At 48.8% G+C, this 25282-nt stretch overlaps 1 protein-coding gene across 1 annotated transcript; it reads right to left on the reverse strand.

Annotated features, from left to right (window-relative positions):
- Positions 1-905: 905 nt before the first annotated feature.
- OTP (orthopedia homeobox) lies at positions 906-9396 on the reverse strand. Its single transcript, XM_070796771.1, has 3 exons — positions 8940-9396; positions 7203-7612; positions 906-1551 (listed from the first exon to the last, which is right to left on the reverse strand). Exons 1-3 carry the CDS (start codon positions 8974-8976, stop codon positions 1021-1023), a joined length of 978 nt encoding a protein of 325 aa, XP_070652872.1. The 5' UTR covers positions 8977-9396; the 3' UTR covers positions 906-1020.
- Between the last annotated feature and the right edge of the window lie 15886 nt (positions 9397-25282).

Raw genomic sequence — 25282 nt, forward strand, 5'->3', positions numbered from 1 at the left:
TCCAGCCACCCAATCCACTGACATGTTCCTCCTGAGAAGCCTTCCCTCAATACCCTCACATAGTTGTACTTAAGAAAATAAAAGTAAGATGAAACAGAAACGTTCTCTTGCAAGCCAATACACGGCTGCAGGTATGTGACTGGATGGACAAGGCAAGGAACGGCTAGTGGGAGAAGAAAGAAAGGAGTTCGGTGCAAGAATACAGGGATAAATCAAATTGTAATCAGTTAGGCCCTCAGATGAGGCGGTTGGTAGTAGATGCTTGCCCTCCTTTTAGACAAAAATCCTAACATTGTGCTGTCCCTTGAACACGTCCGTGTGTGACCTAGGTGCACTGTGTATGAGTGTGTGCGCGCGCGTGTGTAGTGTCTGAGAGTGAGCGAGAGTGCGGGTGTGTGTGTTTCTGCCCACAAACCAGTCCACTGGTGTCTGATTTCAGATCCTGAGTCTACTCCCTGCTAAGTAAAATGGCGGGAAGGATGCTTTCGGCAGGGCGCGGGAGGCGGGGGCGTGAGGAGCTGGGCAAGAAGGGACCGGGGGCGAGGCGCGGGGCGAGGGGGCCGCAGGCGTCGTGGAGAAGGTGTGGGTGGGCCAGCCGCCCGTCGGAAGGCCAGGCGGAGGGCGCGAGCACGGCGAGTGCGGGCCGGGAGGCGGCGGGGCGCGGGGAGGCGTGGGGCCGGGCGCTCGCGACTGGGCGGAGGGAGGGGCCAGGTGAGGCGGGTGGGGTGCGGCGGGGAGGGTGCGGGGAGCGGAATCAGGCGGGAGGGAGGCCTCGCGGGCCGAGGCTCGGGGTGAGCCCGGGAGAGTGGAGGACCGAGGGAAGGAAGGGCCGGACGAGACGTGGTGGAGGCCGGGCGGGGAGGGAGCAGGGCGCCGGGGCTGGGGCCGCGGCGGGAGAACGGGGCAGGGCGCCCGGGCGAGGGCCGGGGCAGGGAGCGGGGGGCCCGGGCGCGCGCCGCCGGGGCCTCGGGGCGGACCGGGGGGCGGTGCAGGGGGCGGAGCGGGCCGGGCGCGGCGGTATTAAGTGAAGCTCATGGAGACTGTGTGCTCTAGCGCCTTGCGGCGGAGGGAGGCGATGCTGGTGCCCCGCCACACGTCGCTGCTGTCCGGGGAGCTGCAGAGCTGGGGCGAGCCGGAGACGTTGCTGGGGCCGGGGAGGGAGGCGGGCACCATGCCGGGAAAGGCGGGCTGGTAGAGATGCGACTGCAGCCCCGCGCCATTGGAGCCCGCCAAGCTGTTGGACAGGCCCATGGAGTTGGGCGGCGGCCCGGCCGCCAGGCTGCACTGGGACAGCGACTGCGCCATGGCTTGCTGCCTGCCCAGCGCCGGCGGCAGCGGCAGCTGCGACACGCCCGGCATGGCGGCCGCCGCCCAGCGGGTGTCGTTGGCATGGAAAGAGCACAGGCTGTCGCCCATGGCGGCGGCGGCGGCGGCGGCAGCCGACGGGAACTGGGGCAGGCCTGGCGTGGGCAGCAGCGTGCCCGGCGCGCGGAACACGTTGGTGGTCTTCTTGCGCTTCTTCCACTTAGCGCGCCGGTTCTGGAACCAGACCTGGAGCGGACGGGGGTGGGGAAACACACAGGGCGCTGTTAGCCCGCGGGCCGGCCAGGAGCGTCGGGGGCCCGAGCCCGAGAAACCCGCGGCAGGTCCACCCCCTCGGCCCCAGGCCGAACACGTGCCATCGGCCCGGCGCGCCCCCACACAACGCCGGGGACCCTGGTTCTCCACCAGCCCTAGGCAACCGGCGCCCCGGGCCTCCACCGGGCGCCAACTCCAGGAGAACTGAGTGACCGTGCCTGGGAGCACTTACACACCGAGCAGACAGACACCACACGCAGTATTCACCACGCCCCTGCGCGCCGGCACATTCTGCGAGCCGCTCAGACGCACTGGGTCTGCAGGCAGGCATGTTGTCAAACCTGGACCCACAGGTGTACAAATGAAGATAAACATGTGTACCCGTGTGGCCTAATAGCGTGCCATTAACAATGATGGGGTATAGAATTTTCAGAAACGCTGGAAATTTGGAAATTGATGAAGAGCTGTGGATGACAAAGCCGGTTTCAAAATCGAAAGACAAAAGAAAACCCCTAACGCCACGGATGACGGAGCGGAGAGCTTAACATAGTGATCCATGTGGGAAAGCAAGCGCCACTGAGCTACGGTGTAGTTTGGGTCACCACAGTGACTTCTGATTCGTAGCGACTGGTACTACTGCCGCAAGTCCGTGCCTCGTGCTCAAGCCCCTCTAAGGGTACCTTTATCTGGGTTGTGCAGGTGTGCTGGAACCCGCTGCTAGAGCCCTAAGCCTCAGGGCTTTCAAATCTATTATTTCCAAGAATTTACTGAGGATCCCAAATAACAAAGCCTCCAGTTCCCTCAACCCCACCCCCACCCCGCCTCATTTCATCTATAAATTAAAAGCAAATCTTCTGACTACTACAAACCAAAGGAAGTCAAGTTTAAAGCTCACACTACCTATGAATCAAATTTAATTTTGCTCAGACAAACCCAGATGTCTTTTTAAAGGAGATGTGTTTGATAAAATATACTCCAAATGAAAATAATCTTATTAGTTTTTTCTTAACAGTAGACCCTGAAAGTTGACTTTATAAGACAAATTTGCCTGTCAATGTCAAATTCACTACCACAGGGGAAGGAAAGGTTCTTCCCAAAAGACATCAAGTAAACTGCCTGACCAGGAAAACTTCCCCTCACCCCATGTTTAAATTTGATTTTTCTTTTTTTAAGCCAGCCTGTCCATTTGGCAGGCTTGCAGTTCAACATATAGTCAGCTGGAGGTTTATATGCATAAATATAAATGATGTGGGACACAGCTTAGGTACTGATTGAATTTTCTCATAATTTAATTTGGTCAATGCAACTTGACCACTGTAAGGTCATGCGTTAATCCAAACTCTTTAGTGTTTATTCTGCAAACTATCACAAGTATGGGAGTACCTGATCCCCTTTCCCAGTAAACCAGTTATACACGCCCAAGCAAGTGGAGCTACACTCTCCATTTACCAATATGAACAGCCCTGCAATCTAGAATTCTTTTCAGCCTTTGGGCTGGCCCTGGCTTTTCTACCATACATGCATCATCACCCACCACTTCATCTCTTCTGGTTTCTACGTCATTTTCCATGTTTTTGCCTACTGTAGTGTCCAGATTGGGTAAAGATGCAGGGTCCTTTCCCTGTTAAAACCCCTCGAGCTGGTGGCGCAGTGGATTAAATGAGGCAGCAGGGCCCTAGATAGAGACTGGGATCAATGCGGCAGCAGGCCGAGGATTGAGCTGTTAGCAGAGAGTAACCCACAGGAGCCCAGGAAAGCACCTCTAGGAGACTGACTGCCACAGGTCGCTTTGCATTATCCATTCAAGGCTGGACCAGGTGGAGCCCTAGACAGGACAGTGTCTGTGACCAAAATGGTCCGCATACCTCACATTCTGCACCCAGATATATTTCAAAAGGTATCTATAGATTAAAGACCGGTTCCCAGAACCCTGCAAATGTCAGTGACTTCTGAAATGTCTGACTGTTTGCGGTGGGCATGGTGTGGAGAGTGGGGAAAGAAACAGAAGAAAGTGGGGAGGAATTGCCCAGAAGAATCTCAGTAGAAAACATGCCTGCCAGAAAGATTTCTGAATCTCAGGCACAAGTGGAAAAGAACAGCTGTTGAAGAACTAAATATTGTAGAAATAATCAAAAAATTGTGCTCAATTATGTTTGAGGGTTAGTAGTCAAATGATGGCTACAAAATTTTTTATGTTTCATGGCTTACTGGGATTGGGGAAAAAAAATCTGCATGGGGTCTGAGCACCTCCGTTCCAAGGTATGATGCATATGTTTTTAAAATGTGAATGTTTCCACTTGAAAACTAGAGCATGACGGATTAAAATGCAGGTAAAACCTAAGGGAGATTTTGAGAATGCACAGATGACAACTCCAGGAAATATATTAACCGCAGCCACAGCCAACTTTGTACTCAGTTTGAAATGCAGCTCTTCTCAGAAGATGCTTAATACAACAGTGAGAATCTAATGGAGGTTGGAATTTAAAAATCCACTTTCATGATATCTGCTGTTACAGTAATATAGACATACTGTAAATGTATTTTAAAATATATAGCCCGTTTAATTCCCCACCTATAAATGGCTCAGAAATAGAGAAAGAGAGGAGAAAGAGAGAATATTACTTTCCCCCCACCCTCGAAGCAAATGCTTTATGAAGATCTCATTGGAATCCAGCAAATGATTAATGTGAAGATTTGGGAGGAAATCTGGGGAGCTGTATTAAAGCCTAGATCTCAGGTTCATTTCGATCAGCCAGCCGTGAACTCTGGGCCGAATTCATTACACTTTAATAGTGCTGGGAGAGGAAGAAAATGCAATTTCTCATTCCATTAGAAAACTAGAAAATACTCTCGGCTTGTCCCCCTATTAAGATGTGGCAGGTGACAGGGCCATTCTGGGGGACACGGTCAATGGAATTACAGCACATTATTTTTGTTCGTATAAAATATTGAAAGGCAAGCCTGACTGTGCAGAAGTTATTTCACTGATTTGGTTTTTATGTAAATAAAATATTGAAAGTTAATTAATCCGTGCTAGAGACTAATGATTATGCTTATTATATTGCATTTGATCGCGTAATTTGCATGATTCTCGCATTGCTGCTTAATAAGCCATTCCAGGTTATAAATAATTCTGAAATTGGTTTCTAATAATGGCATGCTATAAAAGGAATGGTTTTATTACACTAGCCAGAAAAGAGGAGCGATATCAGACATGGAATTGGCCTCCGTGTGAGTAGAGGTGCTTTAATAAATACTTAAAAGGATGATATATGGCAGATATAGATAAAAATAAGTATATTGGATCATTTAGTCTAGAATCAAAAAGTATCTTTAAAAACATACAATTGCAATAAATTAAATGTTTAGATCATTTTTAATCAGAGCAGTGGCCCACATACTGAAAAGAATTTGTGGCAATCTGTTAACTATAAAGAAAACTATGAAGTACTCATCATATAAGAACATAAACCAATTACTACTTAATTTGAATTTGGTCAAGGAGCAAAGATACAGTGAATTGCGAAGTAAATACATTTTACATAAATTATTTTTGCATTACATTACATAATGTTAATCATTTTGAAATGTTAATTAAGAAGGTTATGTTGATCTGATTACTTTTTAAACTATGGAACATTATTTTTAAAAATATTGAAATTACCATTCTATTAAATTTTTCCTATCAGCAGCATCAAGCTGTTATCTTTGGTTGAACATTATGCTAGAAGAATTAAAGTACTCTGTCTCTATCCTTCTTGATTATTCTTTTGTGTACTTCTTAAAAATAACTGTTTCTATTACATAGTTTGTGCTTTATTTCATTTATAACTTCTTATATTAAAAGAATCACTGCCATTAACCTTTGGAAGACCTAATAAAGTTTAATAGACCTCATTTTCTTTTTTCATAAAGTCAGTTGTCCAATTATATTTTATTTGTGATTCTAAGTTATATTTTAATTCAAACTAATTACTAGTAAGCCTAGGTTAAGCAACAGCATTTTAGTCCTTAAAAATTATTATATAGTATTTCTCTTGAGTGAAAAAAATGTATGAATTTTGAACCGACAGGATTTTAACAAGCCAATACTATCAGTAACAGTAATGAAAATATTGAAATTGTATATTTCTGTTAAGGTATGAACTCAATTTCAGATTTAAAAGAGGAGCAAGTTTTTTAAAAAAAAGCTTAAGAGCACTAATAATATATATCTGTACAATGCAATTAACGTGCCTCTGATGCTTAATTTCAATGGCCCATGGTTCAGGGCTTCCAGAGTTCACTAAAGAAACCACCAGATTTACACTGAGTAAAAATGTTAATATAGTGTGTTATACCCTTTATTAATTTGACCACCTTAAGTCCCCAATGACATTTATTTGCTGACTGTTTAAAACAGAAGGTTAGACAGTCTTTAAAATGCTGAATGGAGACAGAAAAATTCAACACTGTGATTATGAACACTTTTGACTTTTAGATCAAATGTAAAGTAACTGAGACCTTTAAACTTTGATGTTTAAAATTTGTAAAACGGAGATCTTTAACATTTTTGATAGCAGCTAGAGCTGAGATTGACACAGGATAAGGAACAGAAAAGACCCTGTCGAGGACAGGCTAGAAAGGTTTTCAGCACCCTGGATAGCTCAAGTCTAACCGCCCCTCTTGGAATTTCACCTCCAGCACCTATCCATAAAATATTTGATATAATGTTTTCATTCTTCTAAAAAGTGGAAAAAATCTGAGATTCATCGGACTTATACTTTTATACCCCAATTTTCAGAAAAGTTACAGGTGTGCTTTGTAAGTTATATATAATTTACAACTTGGAGGGTGGTTGGACCAGAAACAACAAGGGGTCAGTAATGATTTTGTTTACTACTGTTCAATCTTTTCTGACCTAAGTGTCCTTTCTTCAAATCGGGTAGCTATGCCAGAAAGCCCTTATTTCCTGCCCCCTCCCTCCTCCCCCACCCCCCCACACTGCCCAAGTTACTTTAGGGGAAACCAGGACTCAGGCTATGGGGGATCGCTCCAGCTCCCCCAGCGCATTGGTAGGCCACCAGATTCGAAGCCTTTATAAGCATCGAAGCTAGAGGGTATTTTGCCTGAGCGCGGCAGGAGTGTGATATGCAGGAAAACCCAGGTGTGGATCTTTTCTGAAAGGCGCCCACTTCGCCTTATTTTCTCCTTTTTCGTGTTTTCTGTATTGTATGATGCATTCTCCCATTTATCCAGACACGACACAAACTCATTAGGGGGTAATGACATACTTGTCTATAACGGGAGCTGGGGTGGAATTGCCTGCGGGGGTTAAAACGCCGCCTAGGAGACACGGAAGGTGGAAGACCCGCAGATTTCCTTCTCGGGAGGAAGGAAGAGACCTAGCAATCGAATGACGCCGGCTTCGCTTTGGAGGAGTTTCCGCGGAAATGTGGTTATACTGGCAGGAGATGGGGGCACTGTCTGCCCATCGATGGGGCCAATTCGCGGGCAGAGGAGCTAACTTCACCCAGGAAAGCTTAGCCCAGGATCCCTGAAAGGGAAGAAAAGACCCTGCTTCCTTTGCCTAATTCCTCCCACGCCCTCCTTGTCTTCTTCCCTGGCGCCCAAGCCCAGCGTACCTGCACTCGGGACTCGGTCAGCCCAATACGAAGTGCCAGCTCCTCCCGCATGAAGATGTCGGGGTAGTGAGTCTTGGCGAAGCTCCTCTCCAGTTCGTTGAGCTGAGCAGGGGTGAAGCGCGTCCGATGGCGCTTTTGCTTCTGTTGGCCCTGCTGCTGACCAGCTTGGCTGGGGTTCGGGCCGCCCTGGGGCCCCGGCTGCTTGTCCGGGTCCTTAGCGCTCACCGCCAGCGAGGCCGGCGTAGAGACCACTGTGGTGATGTCCTCCCCAGGCAGCAGAGTGGCTCCCTCGACTGGGTCGGAGTTGGGCGCTAAGTCCCCCGGGTGGCCCCCGGGGTCAGAGCCCCCTACGCCCAGCCTACACTTCACCGCCTCCCGGTGGCCCAGAAGCTCGGCGGCATCTTTCATACCTGAGGAGGCAAGGGGATGGCGGTCACTACTGCTCTGGCCATTCCAGGAGGGACTGTACGCCCCGCGTGGTCCTTTTCCAGCCCCGTGCTCGGCTCCCTCTGCGCCCACGGTCGCCCTACGGAGCAATCTCCCGGGGTGCTCAGCCTGGGGCCCCAGGATCTGGACTGCCAGGTTGCAAGACCGTCTCCCGGCCTTTTCCCTTCTCTCCGCAGCGGGGTCCCTTAGTAAACAACACATGCTTTCGTCTCTCCCACAATGAAACATTCCTAGTCCCGGCAATGAAACATGCCTCGGAGACCCTTTCATGAACCGTACCCCCACGGCGTTCTAGGAACTCCAGAGCTTATCCTAGAACCGAGCGGGGGGTGGGGGGAGGGGGGAAGAAAAGAAAGAAAATTAAACAATTTTCTCCGTTGCTGCCCCACCTGCGCTTAGGCAGCCTGAGAAACTCTACCTCTGACCCTCAGCCGATTCCCTCTCACTTTCGGAAAATGAATAAGTTTCCAAGCTTTCCACCCCCTGAAATCAACCCAAATCAGCTCCGCCTCCCCCTCAAATCAGAGAAAGTGTTTGGAAAATGGAGTCACATCCATCACCAAAGATTCCCAAACCGGAAACCCAGAGCCCAGTAACCCAGACATCTTTAAGAAAACTCAAGTAAAGTCTCTAGACATAACAGTGAATCAAACTTTAGAGAATTCAACTTTTCTTTCCGGAGATATAAAAGGTGCGTTCCTCTCAGCCATTGATTGGCAATGCCGACTCCCTTTGCAGGCCGGATGCCTGCGAGGATGAATCTGGCTTTTCTCCTTTCTCAGTGAGTACACTTAGTAAATTGCTTCTATTGCAGTGGCTTCTCCTTTAAGACTGAGTTTTACAAATTCAACCATAGTTAAACGAGGAGCAGAAACAGGTATGGGGAGAGAGAAAGAGAGGGAAAAAGATAAGAAAGAAATCTGAAATTAAGGTAAACAGGAGGGGAAAAGAGAGAGAGAGAGAGAGAAAAAAAAAAAAAAAAAAAAACGCCTCCAAACAAATTATCACGGGGTAGATCGCCCCTTCAAAAAAATAAAAACAATAATAAGGGGGAGGGAGGAAGTGAAAAAATAAGAAAAACAAAAAGTAACATCACCCAATTCCTTTGAATCTACATATTCTATAGATTTTTTTTTTAAGACGATGTTAAATTAAATTAAACTTTAATGCAGCACAATTACTTTTAAAGAAATTAGTCCATTTAGGGCACATTAAGGTAAAATAAGGAACAAATTGACAATTTCCTGCCCGGGCTTCTCCTGGCTGCCCGGGCGAGAGGCGCGCACTCACCTAGCCTGGCGTCCAGGAGGTCGGCGTGAGACAGCATCGCGCACCGCTCCAGGGCGAAAGCTGTTCCCCCCCAAATTTTAGCGGCTTTAAGTTATTTAAAATAGATATAAGCTATAAGCTATACGATATAGATATATATAGATCACCTAAATGAAAGAAAATTCGGTTTGTGGTTAAAAAGGGGGCTTCTTGCATTATAATGTCCTTTAGAGAGACGGGGAGGTGCTTAACAGTTGAATGAACCCGTGAGCAGCTCGGCGAGGGGACCAATCAGGAGGGCAGCCTGCAAATGTCAGCGCCCGGAGAGTCCCCCACTCCGCCCGCCCGCCCGCGCCCGCCCGAGGAGGCGGCGGCCGCAGCCCGGGCTGCTCCAGCCCCGAGCAGCTGCTAAAGCAGCGGCGGCCGCCTCGGCCTCGCTTCTGGGCCCGACCTACGGTAGTTTTTCCCTGAGATTTTTCTCCAGGCACACCTTTCCTTCTGGTCCCGCCCAGGTCGCTCCAAAGGCGCAGCTCTGTGCCTCTGAGCTAGGATCTTCCCGGGGGCAGAGGTAGGGCAGGGGACAGAGCAGGGCATAACCCCTTGGTGACCCGGGAGTAGCCCTGGCCTGCGCGCTGGGCAACAGTGGCCTGCTGCTGGCGCAGGCCTGACAATCCGAGCACAACAAGGCACGGCGCCCTCCAGACCGCGCCTATACTTCGCTGCCGCCCAGCAGGCCTGCACCTACTGTCCAGACGCCCTGGCTGGGACCCCGGGCCTACAGAATCCCATTTTCGGGTCATGGCTTGAGCGCACAACAGTACCCGACTTCCTCCTCCGCCCCTCTCCCCACCCCGCCCCGCGCCCGCCCGCCCTCCGCTCTTCCAGGCCCCGAGGTCTACTTCGTGGACCCGAGCGTGGTGTCTTTTTTGCACTTTGCACCTCCTACGCCCGGATCCAGCTTCTCAGCCAGCCTACGCTGGCATCCTGGCCCACAACCTGCTCCTTTGGTCAAAGTTTCTAAGTTCAGTACGTCTCCCAACTCCACTTTAGGCTGTAAATAAAATTAAATGCTCTTTATTTTCCTCTCGAATGTGTTAAACTCCTTGAACAATTTAAAGTGCTTTGCACAAGTGAAGCGAACCATTTCTAATGTTCTGATTTTTCAGAGCCAGCCAACAACAAAGTTTAGATTAGTAATATATTTCTAACCAGAGTAATTTTCAAGATCATTAGGCATTTATGTAATTAGTGCCAAATCTATAAGCTTTTATTACTATTATTAGAGTAAAATCAGTATAAATTTGTACTAATTTACTACTGTTTAGACTTGGCTGTCAAGACCAGAGGTTCTTATTGTAAATGATAACTGAGGAAATTAAGTGCAAAATTCTGTACCGTTTCTGATCTGCTCCTAAACAATCCGTTTCAATTGTATTTGTAGCAGAACATAATGCCCTTTTAAAGTTATTTGACTTGTAGTTTTATTTGCAACACAAGAAAAATGCCCTCTTCCCAGGCACAATGAAAACTGATATTTACTACTCTCAACTTGATTAACATTGATTTTTAATTCGAGAGTGATGCAATTAAGATTATTCATTTAGTGCAAATAAAGCTTCCACAAAAGGGTGGCCCTATGAAGTCTGTTTTAAATAATACCGAGCAAATGGCTTTTTTTGTTCGCCGTCCAATTGACTTACACAAAACATTGGAAATGCTGCCTGAGAGCAGATGCGAGAGGAATTGTGTGTGCGCGCGCGCGCGTGTGTGTGTGTGCGCGCGCGCGCGCTTGCGGTTGCGCGCGCTTGTGTCCTTAGCTATGTGTATGACAGGGACCGAGCAAGTAGACAAAGGAGGCTGCAAGGCGAACTCTGGGGCAGTTTTGCTTTCTCTTCTCTCCTGCAGCCCATTCCACTCCTCCCATGCACACACACACGTGCGCGCGCGCGCACATCCACACACAAGTGTGAGTGTCGGGCATCAGCCACATCGGTTCCTTCCGAGCAGCGGAGATCGCTTCTCCGGAAGCTCGGGGCCGGGCCGAGCTTCCGCGATCGTCGCGGAAGCTGCTGCCAAAGAGGCCTAAACGGGACTGGGGCGCCGGGACCGCGGGCTGCGGCTTGGCGGAGCCCGAGCTGCGGCGGCGCGATTAGGGGCCGCGAGGGTGTTCGCCTTTTGCCTAAAGTCCTTTCTAGAAAAGCTTTGTTTGAGAGGCGAATACCTAGACCTAAAGCAGAGTCCTTTCTATAAAAGCTTCCCCTTCCCCAACGAAACGCCAAATTTAGAAGCTACAGAGCCTGGCGCGCGCTCTAAGAGGGAGGCTAGCGGCCCGGAACCCGGCGACTAGCTCCCTGGACCCGGCTCCCGAATGCGCACCTGGCAGCACGTCCCCGGGGACTGGGAGGGGGTTTGTGCCCACCTGGGTGGGGCTCGGGGGTGGCCGAGGACGCGGGGGCAGAGGTGGGCAGAAGTGTCAGAGTTAGGGACGAGGCCTGGCGGAGGCACCCCGCTCCTACACACCGGCGGGTCCTCGGAAGCCGGCACCCCGCGGCTCCGCACCCTGCCTGGGGGCGGGAGGAGAAGCTGCCACCTGGGGAGGCAGGAGAGGGCGCGGGCCCTACACAGGTGTGCACAGCGGCGCTCGGGGCCTCGTCCCACAGCCGCCCAGAACAGCCGCGGGTCGTGCAGCTTTCTCCCACACGCACACGCTCGTATATTCTGTTTTGTTGCATCTTTCAGGTCGATAAATAAATGTGTAACAGTTAATGTGAAGACACATCAGAGTAATAACAATGGGACGAAATCAAAGGATTATCCATCTCTGTTAGTAACCGCTGAATAACAATGTTGCGGCGTGATTGATAGCCCGCTTCATTTTATGACTTTTCTATTGGTCTTGATTTTTATAGCAGTATAAACAAACTAAATCATTTCTTCCAAGACTTCAGAGCATAAGCATCTGATGGTGGGGGTTGGGGGGAGAGGGAAAAAGGAAAGGCGAGAAAAAAAAAAGAAAGGGAAATCTGAGAGTGGGAGGGGGTGACTGGATGGTGTGGGGGCGTCGAGGTGGGGAGGGAACAAGCTGGGGCTGACCGGCGAGTCAGCAGTCGGCTGCCAGCAGGCGTGGCGAGGAAAATGACAATAGTCTGGACGTAAAATGCTCGCCCCCGCTCTCGGTTCCCTCTCTGCAGCTCGTTTCGTTTGGCCAATGTCTGAATCCACCTGGGCAGCTCCTGAGATGTATTTACCAGAGTTTTATTCTCCGTCATCTTCCCACGTTCCTCGGGCAGCCGGGAAAGTGCCGGTCAGGCCCATTGCTATTGATAATTTAAGGCATTTCCCACATGATCATGGGAACTGAAGTCCCTAACAAGGCGAGGCTTTAGCCCAATGGCCCCCAAATCTTCGGAATGACAAGAATGTCTTCAGAAATCACTTCAAAGCAAAGTAAAAGGATTTTCTATGACGGATCCAGTGATTTTTCCTCAATAAATAGGTTTTAGATTGTTACACACACGTAGAAGTGGAACAAAGGGAACTACCAGAAAATATATTGGTTGCCCCTAATAAAATTTATTTAGACAGTTTACTTCTCATAAAAAATAGAGATTGAATTTTGTACAAGAGCCTGCCAAGGGGCGATGCACAGGGAAATCATTTTTTTCTTTCTTTTTTTTCCCCGCTTCTTCTTTTTAACGAAGCACAAAGAGCATTTAAAGGCCAGGGAATCCAATCCAGCTCTCGCTGGGCCACGCGCTGGGACACAACCAGAGAACTTTGTAGTTTTGAAAGAAGGTGGTTTTCAGGGATATGTGTGTGTGTATATATTTAAGAAAACAAAACCTCAAAGGTTGATTATGTAAACTACCAATGCAGCAACTACAAAATTGGTGCCTTTCCTTCTGCTTTCCCATCCTGGTCCAGAGCAAGATTTAGGAATAGAGTGTGACTGGATAGAGGAGTGGGATGGTATGGGAGATCCAGGCAGCAAGTGCTTTAATGATGGATTTATGCTGATTGGGTTTGTAATTCTGATTTTCTCTCTAATTATATTTCCGCGTTCATTGCGAATCCTTTGTAGAGACCTAGAGAGAGAGAATAAAAATATATACCAGATGCTCCTGAAGAAATGGGTAGTGTGCCCAGAGCCCTAATTGCTTTTTCCACTTACAGAAGCCTTGGGTGTTTATTAAATGTAACTTTCGGTTGCTTGGGCTGTTTGTAAACTACTCTCTCTTTTTTTTGCAGACAGTGGGCTGAAATACGGCGCGTTATTATTCACATTCCTGCTATTAAATGCTGAATTGTAACATTGTTCCCTTTAATGAGGAGCGCCTCCCTCAATAATTAACGATCTCACATTTTCCTATTTTCTTGCCTGATGAAAAGAATCAATTTTAATTCGTGGTAAATTACAGCCATGCTTTTGGGTATTATTTGCTTACAGAAAACAAATCAAGTGACTTGAACAATCCTGTTTACTTTTCCAGATATGCAATAACCCAAGCGCGATGGCGAGTCAGATGGCGTTCTACCTTAAAACTTCAAACAGAATAAAGAGTGGGGGGCAAATACCCGAGGAAAAAAACAGAAAGGTCTCAAGTCCACTGCGCTGGAAAGAAGGGTAACCACTTTCTCCCACAACTTTCAAATTCCCCAGGACTCAGCCTTACCACCCCACCCCGTCCCGGAAAGGGGTCAGTGGCGCACACTACGGTTTAGGAGGGCTGGATGTATGTCTCATCTGGGGGCAGTCGATGGGAGGATGGGGTGAGTGGAAGGAAAAGGACCTGGGAGGGCCGCCAAGTGTCTGGGAAGGGGTGACAGGTGCTTCCACACTTCTTTGCATAAAAGAACACTATCGAGGTCCCCAGCAAAAGAGGCCATAGCCAAAGAGGCTTTCAGCACTCCTGTCCGGCCGCTGGGAAAGGGCCCTCGGTTTGTCCTCGGTTCTTTCTCCAGGGGCTAAATGCGCTCCTTCAACCCCTAGCCGAACAGGTCTGGGCCCGGCCCCCAAGTGCATCCTCCAGTCCTTTCTGCTTTGGGAGAGCAGGGACTCCCGGCCTCTCTCAGCCAGGGTTTTTTCCCACTGATGTCGCCGCGGAGCTCGTGGCCAAAAAAAATCCTTGCTCCAGCTCAGAAGCTAGAAGCCAAAGATCCACACTCTAGACTTTATTTATTATTATTATTTAGGCGCAGGGAGCCGGAGCTGCGTGAGCGTGACGCGTGTACTTGTGCGGGCGTTTGTGCGAGCAGTCTGTGTCCATTGCCTGCGCACCCGAAATCTCGGGGTTGTGCCAAGGGGGCGGAGGAGCGAAAACCCGCCGCCAGAGTCTGGTTTCCTACCCTTCCCAGAAGCCCGTGGCGATACTCGACCTCAACATATATATATTTTTTCCACCGCAGTTAAGTTTCCCATACATTCGAGTTTGCAAACTACAGCCATGCAGTCCACCTGATGACTCTTCGTGGGCGCTGGAGTGGGTCCCTTGCTTATTGTTTCAATCTCTGCCTTCCAACAACTAACATTCGCAGTCCTCAACGCAGAACACTCGGCACAAAACAATGACGGATCAGTCCCGCCCGCCTGACTCCGTATCTCCTCTATCCCGCCTTTATTTAGCCCTGCAATTTTAATGGCCCCAATTAGCCACACGGAATATAATAAGTGACATAGAGATTTTGTTATGTGTTAAGTTCGCTGCTTTTCTGATTTCTATTTACTCAGGATGAATAATCATATATCAGCTATTCAGTTAGGTGACAAGGCTAGTAATTGGAATAAAAAGAAAAACATCTCATCCTTATCTCTTTCTATAACTAGATATAGCGCTAATAAGACTGCATCAATCTTATCTAGCAAATAAATAAAATAGACAAACAAACAAATTCGCCTCCAACAAGTTAATGCGGTGTATCTGAGTGGAAAGTAGATATTTTCACGCATTCTGGAGATGAGGAGTGACTTTTAATAAAATCACAAGAAAAACAAATGTGATTCTGTAAGCCATTCTTGGCGCCGCCGGCGCCCCCACCTCCGCGCTCGCTCCCCGCCGGGCCCCACTATCCCAACCTCCTTCTTTCCGCCAGCAACTCGGCCCCGGCCTGAGACCAGCGCGGGCGCCGGGCTTCCCCCGCTACAGTGCACTTGGGGGGTGGGGAGGGGGGCGATAAAATTCTAGGGGGATGGAGCCGTCGTCCAGGAGGATTTCCTCCTTGCTGCCCTCTCCTCTCTTGGCCGGCCTGCCCTCGCTCCTTTCGCTTCCCTTTTCCCTTCCCTCTCCTCTCGCGTCCCTCTCCCTCCTTCCTCTCTCTTGCCTTTCCGCCTTCCCATCCCTTCCTCTCGTTCCCTCCCTGTGCCTCCATCCTGCAGTCCCCTTTCTCAGACTTTTCTCCCCCTTTCTCTCTCCCCTTTCTCTCCTCTGCCTCCCTCTCCCCTCCCTCCCCCCTTCCCCGCGGCCCGAGCGCGGCTAATTCCGGGCGTCTATATTCACTCAATTAGAGAAATCTACAGAGAAGATCGATCTTCCATCTGCAGACATGCCAGCTTAACAAATTAGATTCTTGTTTCGTGCAGGTGATTTGGTGACAGTTGGGGAATTAGAAGTAATAAGTTGTTGTGTTTGAGCCCGGGCCCCCGCCCCCCGCCCGCGCCCCTCCCCGCCCGCGGGCCCCCCGGCCGCGCCCGCCGCCCGGGCGCCCCCTCCCCAGGCCCCCTCCCCCCCAAAGTCGGTCCGCGCCCGCCGCCACCGCCGCCGCCGCATCCCCCGCCGTAATTAGTGCTGCTGCCCTCCATGTGGGCTCGATTAAACCGTGATTTAGCCGAAAGAAATATAATTATGGCTGCAAATAAAATAATCAGCATTGAAGAGCGATTTCCTTAATGAGATGGAGCGGTTGCACGTCACGGAGTAAAGGGGTCTCATTAAGAGGTGGTAATGAGGCTTGGGTGGATGGTGCCGTCACAAAATTGCCCGACTCCTCTGCCGGCCCGGTCCGCCCGCCCGAAGCGGCCGCCGCCCAGCGGCCCCACCGTCCCGGAGGGGCGCCCGGGCCGACCCCCGCCCGGCCCGCAGGGGGCGCTGCGCCGGCCGCGCGGCCTGCCCCTTCCCCGGGCCCGCGCCTCTGTCGGGCCGGCGCCGGTGGACAGGGGCGCCCGCGATCGGCGTCGCAAGCAGGGTTTGCACCGACGACTCCGAGGACAACGGTCGCTGGAGGCGCCAGTCGGAGCGAGGAGCCCCGGACTGGACCGGGGGCCGAGGGGCCGTCCATGGAACCTGTGGGCATAGGTGGACGTGACTCTGACCCCACGAGAGCAGCACACGGGCAGGTGTGTGCCGGGGCAGAGCAGCATCTCCGCGGGCGCGTCTGCACGTGGCAAAGACTGGGCCTTCACTGGCATCGAGTCCTGACGAGCAATGGCCCTGGGGGTCTCAGTCTGTCCGAGTCATTGTCCAAACCTTATTAAAGTACTGAAAAAGCAACAACTCTGTTTTGAGCACTTCCTAGGGGGAAAAGAGAAAGTCTTGAATAAGTTATTCCAAAGATTTCTTAAATGGGTAGGTCTAATCTTTCCAGTGTATTAGGTTTAGGACAGCCTGTGCATTCCTTCGGAGAAGGCATGGCACCCCACTCCAGTGCTCTTGCCTGGAAAATCCCATGGGCGGAGGAGCCTGGTAGGCTGCAGTCCATGGGGTCGCTAACAGTCGGACACAACTGAGTGACTTCACTTTGACTTTTCACTTTCATGCATGGAGAAGGCAATGGCACCCCACTCCAGTGCTCTTGCCTGGAAAATCCCATGGATGGAGGAGCCTGGTGGGCTGCAGTCCATGGGGTCGTGAAGAGTAGGACACGACTGAGTGACTTCACTTTCACTTTTCATTTTCATGCATTGGAGAAGGAAATGGCAACCCACTCCAGTGTTCTTGCCTGGAGAATCCCAGGGACGGGGGAGCCTGGTGGGCTGCTGTCTATGGGGTCGCACAGAGTCGGACACGACTGAAGTGACTTAGCAGCAGCAGCAGCAGTGCATTCCTTCTTTGCATCAAGGTGTGTACACATGCATGTTCCTGGTGTCCAGATGTGGTGATACTTCCGTATCTATATTTCTAATTAGGTTATTAACTTTCTCCCTGGTTTTATCATTTGGAACCATTCTCAGCTGGACAAGGAAATACACTCTCCACACAAAGTGACTGATGCGGTTGCTGACCAATATTTGCCCAGCTCCTACTATGTGCTGGGCAGGGTCAGTGATGGGTCCTGGGGAGTGAGAGGTGAACAGAGGGTCAGATCCTTGGCCCGGTGGAGCTTACAGTCCAGCATGCTCTGCTCTGCGTTTTTCAGCCATGGTGGACTGGCCATTAGGCATTTTCGCCCTGAGAGAGGCAGCGGTAAACGTGGGAAGCAGCTGTTTTAATATGCTCTGACCCTTCCATCTTCCCAATCAATGTTCTTTTTCCACCCAGGAACACGGATCCTGAGGAAGAAAGTAATTTTAGGTGTTAAGAGTTAATGTAATACCTTTTATAGAATGTTCCCATTTTAAAAGAGGAATGCAAGGTGAGGCAAATTGCCTAGATAAATGACATCCATGTCTGCCTGGTGGTAGTGGGAGGCTTGAAAGAGGAGGATTAGGGGATAAATCACTGCTGTCCAAAATGACTGCTTTCCTAATCAGCCTGGCTTGCTCTGATGGTAACTCCTGTATTTAAAATAATTTTTTCTTAGGGGGGTCACAGATCCCTTTGAGAATCTGATGAAAGCTATACACCTCCTCCCACTAAAATGCAAATATATTTGTAAACAACTTGGGGAGGTGTGCAGGCCTCCCAGAGCCCCAGCTTGTGAAAGGGTGGTATATATGCAGGTGAATCTTTAACATTTGTGATTATGAGGAGAAATAATACAAATATCCAGAGGAGTTCTATCAATCAATCTGAACCTAGGGAGGAGCTGAGTCAAGAATCAAAACTGAATTGCCAAACCAGTAAGTTTCAGCGAAAAAAACTGGTTAGTGGATGCATGCAGTCTGACAGACTTATAACAAATTCACATCTTCCATCTGACCCAAATATAGGTTGATATTAATCCAAACCTATATACAATGTTTTCATGTGGTAGAGAATTGTCGGGAAAACTACCTTGTTGGTGGCGACTCTTGTCCCCAGATGCAGGCCCTGGGCATCTGGCACTCTGGCTGGGGAGGGCAGCAGCCTCACACAATGGTGTGTCATAAATACGCAGACCTTGTCCTGGGTTGTGATGTAAGTGAGTGTATTAAAATTCACACACTGGGACCACAGGGAGTGAAGGGTGATTAAAAGTCTGTTGTAAGCCCACTAAAGCCCCCAAATCCAGAGCTTAAGTTAATTCTCTTATTCACGCCCCAAAGGCATTTTCCACATTAGAGCCTGAAGCCAAGCAGCAGGACTGCCTTCTCTGCCCTCCCACGCTTCCCCAACATGTTAACATATGGAACCAGAGAGCCTTTCCTGGGTGGAAGGTAACGCTTTCCTGGCTGCTTTAGAATAAGGGTTTATTCTCCACCTCTCCCTTACTTTTCAAGAGGTCCCCAAGTTACCCATCAGAAGGGCTATTGACTTTTCTGTATATACTTTTCATAATCTCCTTTTCACTCTCATGAAGCGACTGCATTAGGGAAAGGACGATGTATTAGGTAGGATACATATTAGGCTGCTGTACCAGCCACCCCAAATTGGAGTAGCTTAGACAAGATAGAATTTTATTTCTCTCTCACATTCCATACAGAGCTCCAAACGATTGAGAACTCGCCCTTCTTTATTGTCCTGCCTTCCTCAACATTTGGCTTCCATCTCATGGTCTAAGATGGCTGCTCCAGCTCCTGCCACCACGTCTGTATTTCAGACAGCTGGAAAGGGAAATGAAGAAGCAGCTTCATACCCTTACAAAGGGTATGGCTCAGAGATGCACCTGTCTCTTCTCACAGTGCATTGACCAAAATCTATCTCAATAGAGAATGAGAACTGTAGTCTTTACCCGAAGTAGTGATAACATTAAAAAAGGAGGTTTTTATGAGTTTTCTGCTCTGGGAAGCACATAATTGTTATCTTCGACATGGCCTTCACTTATGACTTATGACATCCTCACTTTTTTTCTGAATTTGCACTGAAAGATTGGTGTGTGTTTTGAGGGGGAGGAGAGAAGGGAAGTAGAACCAGAGAGTCCAGTTAGGAGCCTAATACAATAATCCAAGGGAGAAGCAATGGTTACTCGCATCAGAATGAGAGCAGCAGGCAAAGTGATAAGTGATTAGAAACTGAAAATTTTCCTTAGGAAGAGCCTAGGATTCGCTTCTAATATGGGGTATGAGAGAGGAGTCACAATAATGCTATTCATTCATTGGCTGTTCATTCACTCATTCATTTACCAAATTGTTACTGAGCACCAGCCCTAAGCCAAGCACTGGGCTGGGCTCTATGGACACACAGTGGGGTATAGTCATGCCTTTATAGCTGACCAAAACTGAGAGCAGAGGAATAAATACAAGCATGAGGTGTATAATAAAGAACAAGTACCAGAGGCTATGAGATACTAACACAGAGGGAAGCAACTGGTCTAGGAGCCTGGGAAGCATTGTCTAAGCTGAGACAAGAAGGGTAGATAGGCACTGGCCAGGAATTTGAGGGTGGGATGGGGCAGAAGATGAAGAGTGTTCCTGTAAAGGAATATTCTCCAAGTCTTAACTCCTTCCATGGCCTCATGTAATCTACCTGACATAGTATATGAAACCCTGGGCTGTGCTGTCTGGAAACTTGAACTTAGTTCATTCTGTTTCTTAAAGAGAAACTCCTTTTTGAAGTTCAATTCAACTTAATTCAACAAACATTTGTAGATCCTGGGCCAGATTTCCAGTCCACAGACAAAAGCTTCCGGTACCATTTTACTGAAAGAGGATAATAAAAGGGAAGTCACTGAATTTTAGGAAATGCAGAGGCATTCTCCATGAGGTCAGACTAAAACTCAAAGAATATCGACTAGAAAGACATGTGCTGAGCAGTGATGTGATCAAAGTCTATGTAATTCAGAAAGAATTACAGGAGAACAAACATGGATTAGGAGACAACCCATAGTCTTCAAGGCAAATGAAAGGAAGTCCTTTATACAGGGGAAATTAAACTTGTGAGATTTGTTACCTCCAAGAGGTAGTAAAAGTACTGCCTTTGTTGGGATGAGGCTTCAGCGACTACAAAAGAGACAAACAACAACAACAAAATCAGCAGTGGCTTAAACAAGATAGAAGCTCTTTCTCACTTAATAGTCCAGATGTAAGAAAGCCAAGACTGCCCTGTTAGGTCTATGGTGTCAGGGACCCAGTCCCTTCTGTCTTTTCTGCCTGTGAGGGTGTCCCCTTGTCTATGTTGCTCAGGATGGCTAACCACCATGTCGCACTCCAGCCAGCAGGAAGGGACAAGGAGGAAGAGGAGAGGAACTTTCTTCCTTTAGAAGAACAAGTTATGCAAATTACTTCTATTCAATCCCATTGACTAGAACTTTGGTCCAATGATCAGACCGCGCTTCAAGGAAGCGTGAGAAGCAGTGTCTTTATCCTGGCCGCTTGTGGTGCAGGTAACACTGGGCCTCTGAGCAGATACTGAGAGCCTCTACTAGTCTTATTGTACTAAAAGGGTTTCTTCGCACTTTGCAACGTTAGTGCTGGAAAGAGTACTTTCAGGAGTGTGTGTGGTGCTAGGGGTTTTGGAGGGACTTCTTCAGGGTCTTCTGCTTGAGTCCCTGCCACCCCTTCAGGTGGTGCTTCCCCCTTAAATATTCTGCCTCAAGCAAAGATGAACACCTTTCTGTGGGTTCCCTTAGCCAAGACTGAATAGAGCTTTCAAAGAGTTGGCTAAAGGTGTCAAGAGAACAAAGAAGAAATAAACAGAAAACATAAGAAATTTGTAAACTTCCTGGTTAAATAGTCCAAGATATCTATCAACTCTTTCTCACTCTGGTCCCATAGGTTTAACCTCTGGCACCTTGACAACATTCCTCACTTCCTGGTTTGCAGTTTAATTTTGTATGAAGGATCCTTTCTTAAACATTCAGGAACCATCTATAGTATCAGTCATTCTTGGCCAAGCAGGTCCCCTGCCTTGGACCCTGGCTTTGCATGGTCCCCTTGGACCCTCTCAAGCTGCTGCCCATCCAGAGCCTGCTCTCTGCCCTCTGGACCACCTGGTGCTCCAGAATTCCCTGCCCAACAGTCCTGCTCTTGATTCCAGGGCTTGTATGGGCCTCTTCTTGTACTAGCCTGATTGACCATTTTGCAATATTTAGACATATAGTACTTGCTTACCTGTACCTGCTCCAGATCCTGCACATGTTAGAGGTGAGCCTGTCTTGCTACCTACGTTGTCATCTTTAAAGACACACTGTATAAGATTCCTTCCCTGTAGCTCATACTTGACCAGTTAAATTAAGAAGGCTAACTCTCACCCCTCAGAGGAAAGGCTGCTACCCAGAGACCCACAGATAAGCATCCTTGTTCCTACCTCAGCACCATTGCATTTTGCTTGTTCCTCCTTCCTAAAACACACTTGCCTGGACCTTCATCTAGTCTGGTCTCTCTCTTCCTTCAAATCTCTGCTCAAATGTTACCCTGATAGAGAGGTCTTCCCTGAATTCCCTTCCTAAATTCCTTTTCCCCTGAAAAACTCCCCCAAAGAGTCAAAATATCATTTATTATCCCTTACCTCGCTTTATTTTTTTCAGCATGGCATTTATCACTACCGGAAACAGTGCTACATGCTTACTTGGTTAATGTCTCTTTCCCGAATAGAATCCCAGCACCATGAGGGCTGAATCTTTGTCCTCTTACCTCAGGATCGCTAGAGCCCTGAACGGTGCCTACTATATAATAATGTTAAGAAAAAAAAAGCTGAATTAATGAATGAAAAGAAAAATGAATGAATGGTCTAGATGGTCAACAGCAGTTGAGAATCAGATTTCCCAAATCAAATCACCCTTATGAAGCGATCTGTATTCCCAAGGATTCAGGCCCCCCACTCAGAGTGGGGTTCACCTGGCCAACTCTGTGTAGCGCAGTGCAGGATGAGACTGGCAGTGAGGCGTCAGGGCGGCCCCGAGGCACCCACTGCAAATGAAGTCAGCCTCTCCCTCTCCAGCTCTGTGCTCAGGTTTCAGCCCTGGAAAGAGGCCCAGGGCAGGGACTGCCATTCACTGGTGGCGAGGGACTCAGTATTTGGACAGGGGACTGGAAAATACAGGAACCATCAGAACCACTCTTAGGGATCGGTGCCTAGCATTTCTGTCTTTAAAGATGAGAAATTGGGGCCAAGAGGAGTCAAGGTCTCACAGTGATTAGTGTGACAGTTATCGCTACATACCTTTTTTTTTGGCTGTGCTGTGTAGCTTCTGGGATCTTAATTCCTCAACGAGGGATCAAACCAGGCCCCGTGCAATGGAAGCAAGGAATCCTAACCAAGGGACTGTCGGGGAATTCCCCCTCATTTGCACTTTTAATTCCTATCCATTTGTTCTTACTGAGAAAGAAATCTCCCACATTCTTGCTGAGGTTGTATTACTGACCACGGTGATTCTGGAAACAGGATTGGGCGCTGGAGTTCTGTTATAACACAGGACGGAGGTTTGAGACAGTGTCTACAAGAGGTAACCTCCCAACCAGGCCCAGTGCCAGGAGCATCTAAAGTAGCTGGGGACAGGTCTGTGAGCACCCAGGCAGCACCTGGTTTCCTCCAGTGGGTGCCCCAAACCTCCTTGGCAAGAAGCTGCTGCTCTTCTGTGGGGCAGGGACATGCCCTGAGGGAGCCCTGGGAGGGCCTCCCAGTTCCGCTTTCAATTTGGGCCCTGGGGTGAAAGAGGTAAATTGAGAATGTTGACCAGCTCATCAGCATGCCATTACGTTGCTCTGCTCTCCCCTTCTGAAACGGGGCGCAATGCTCGTGAGAGACGGAGGCCGCCCCACACAGCACTGTGCCCGATGCTCAGGCCACGTCCCATCACCACGTGGGCAGCTCGATGCTGGAAAATCTTGATTTCAGTAGTTCTTTCTTCCCTACTCACGGCCACCAAACTTTTCACCTTCTCAGGAGGAGAAGGTGCAAAGTGGAGTGACCTGGGCTAAGGGAAGTTCCCATGAAGGGGTTCTAGGATACCACCTGACCTGGGCTCTCAAGGAATTGCAAGATCTCTATCTTCCTGGGGGTGAAAAGTTGTTCATTTCAAAGAAAAGAATGGGGACCCAACTTTAGAAGGAAAGACAGGAGGTGCAGTAACTAGCACCAAACATATTTAGGTCACATCTTGGCAGAAAACTGTGTCTGCCTCTTTTGTTTCCAGAATTCTGAAGCCAGGTGTCATCAAATCACTGATTTTCAGAGACAAACACCCACATTCTAAAACTCTTCTCCATCCTTGGCAGTAAGCATCATTGCCCACCTCCCTATTTCCCCTTGGTCTCTACACGCCACCCTCCTTGGCCTTGTGGAAATTTATAAAACAATTCTCCCTCTAGTTCAAGGCTTTCAGACCTGCTGCTCCCTTTGCCCTGAAAGTCCTCCTCCCGTCCTTCACATAGCTGCTTCTCAGCTTTCAGATCTCAGTTTAAATCTCACCTCCTAGGCAAGGTCTTCTTTAACCCTCTGCATGCGTGTGTGCTCAGTCATGTTTGACTCTTTGCAGCCCTGTGGACCGTAGCCCACCAGGCTCCTCTGTCCATGGGATTCTCCAGGCAGGAATACTGGAGTGGGTTGCCATGCCCTCCTCCAGGGGATCTTCTTGACCCAGGGATTGAACCCATGTCTCCAGTGGCCCCTGCATTGGCAGGTGGATTCTTTACCACTAAGCCACCTGGGAAGCCCTCCTTTACCCTCTAAATTGGCCCTTTCCTAGGGGAGGGATGGAACAGAAGGCTGGGGTTAATAGATACAAGCTTTTATATATGGAATGGATAAACCAAGGTCCTGCTGTATAGCATAGGGCACTATATTCAATATCTTGTGATAAACCATATGGAAAAGAATATAAAAAATGTGTGTGTGTATGTGTGTGTATTATATATGTACATATACACATATAACTAAATCACTGTTGCACAGCAGAATTTAACACAACACTGTAAATCAGCCCTACTTCAGTTGAAAAGACAAATAAAATAGAGTGGCCCTCTCCTCCCTGTGGTCGCCTCCCATCCCAGAGCCTGCTGAAGCCTTGCAGCCCTCTCCCAGGCCCTCACTGTTTGTGAAGCGCACTCTTACCCACCGTCCATCGCTCCCACCGCACAGTGTGCTCTGGGAGGGCGGGCATGGCTACTCCCCACCTAGAGGGGCGACGAAGACTGAGCCTGTCCCCCTTCTGCTCAGAATCTCTAGTGATCACACACAGTCAACTTCAAACCGCTGCCATGACCTACGAGGGCTGTGTGCCAGGCCCCTGGCCCCTTTCTGATAACGACTTGAAACCGCTCCCCCTCACTTCACTCCAGACGTGCTGGCCCCTCCTCTGCCCCAACGAATCTCAGGCATGCCCCTCAAGGGCTTTGCATTGGCCTTTTCCTGCCTGAAATGCATTTTTTTCCTCCTAAATGGGGCTCAGAGCTCACTTCCTCACTTCACTCAGCTCTTACCCAATGTCCCCCCTGCAGCAAATCCTTCCCTGAAGAACCTGTCTCATCAGTCCTGCCTGCCCTGTGGTTTGTCCTCTAAACATTTTCTTTCAAATTTTAAATGTATTCAATTGCAAGTACATTTATACTGCATTTTTGGTATTTTGAAAATTTTAATTTTGTGGGTAAATATATGGTTTAGAACTCTAAAATTAGAGAAAGGCAAACAGCTAAAAGTCTCTGTTGCTCATGTCCCAAAGCTACCCAGTTCCTCTTCTCATAGGGCAACAAAAATTGCTAGTCTTTTGTGTATGCTCCCTAATAGAGTTGCTGCTGCTGCTGCTACTAAGTCACTTCAGTCGTGTCCGACTCTGTGCAACCCCCAAGACGGCAGCCCACCAGGCTCCCCTGTCCCTGGGATTCTCCAGGTAAGAACATTGGAGTTGGTGCCATTTCTTTCTCCAATGCATGAAAGTGAAAAGTGAAAGTGAGGTTGCTCAGTCGTGTCCACTCTTAGCGACCCCATGGACTACAGCCCACTAGGCTCCTCCGTCCATGGGAGTTTCCAGGCAAGAGTACTGGAGTGGGGTGAATAGAGTTGAAGCATATACAAATATCTACATGTATGTCTCTATTTCAACATATTTATTCTTTTTAAACTTTTTTTTTTTTAAACTATCTATGTAGTGACTCACATGGTAAAGAATCCACCTGCAATGCAGGAAAGGCAGGTTCG

The sequence above is a fragment of the Bos indicus genome, chromosome 10 (genome assembly GCF_029378745.1).
Source record: "Bos indicus isolate NIAB-ARS_2022 breed Sahiwal x Tharparkar chromosome 10, NIAB-ARS_B.indTharparkar_mat_pri_1.0, whole genome shotgun sequence".
Classification (NCBI taxonomy): domain Eukaryota; kingdom Metazoa; phylum Chordata; class Mammalia; order Artiodactyla; family Bovidae; genus Bos; species Bos indicus.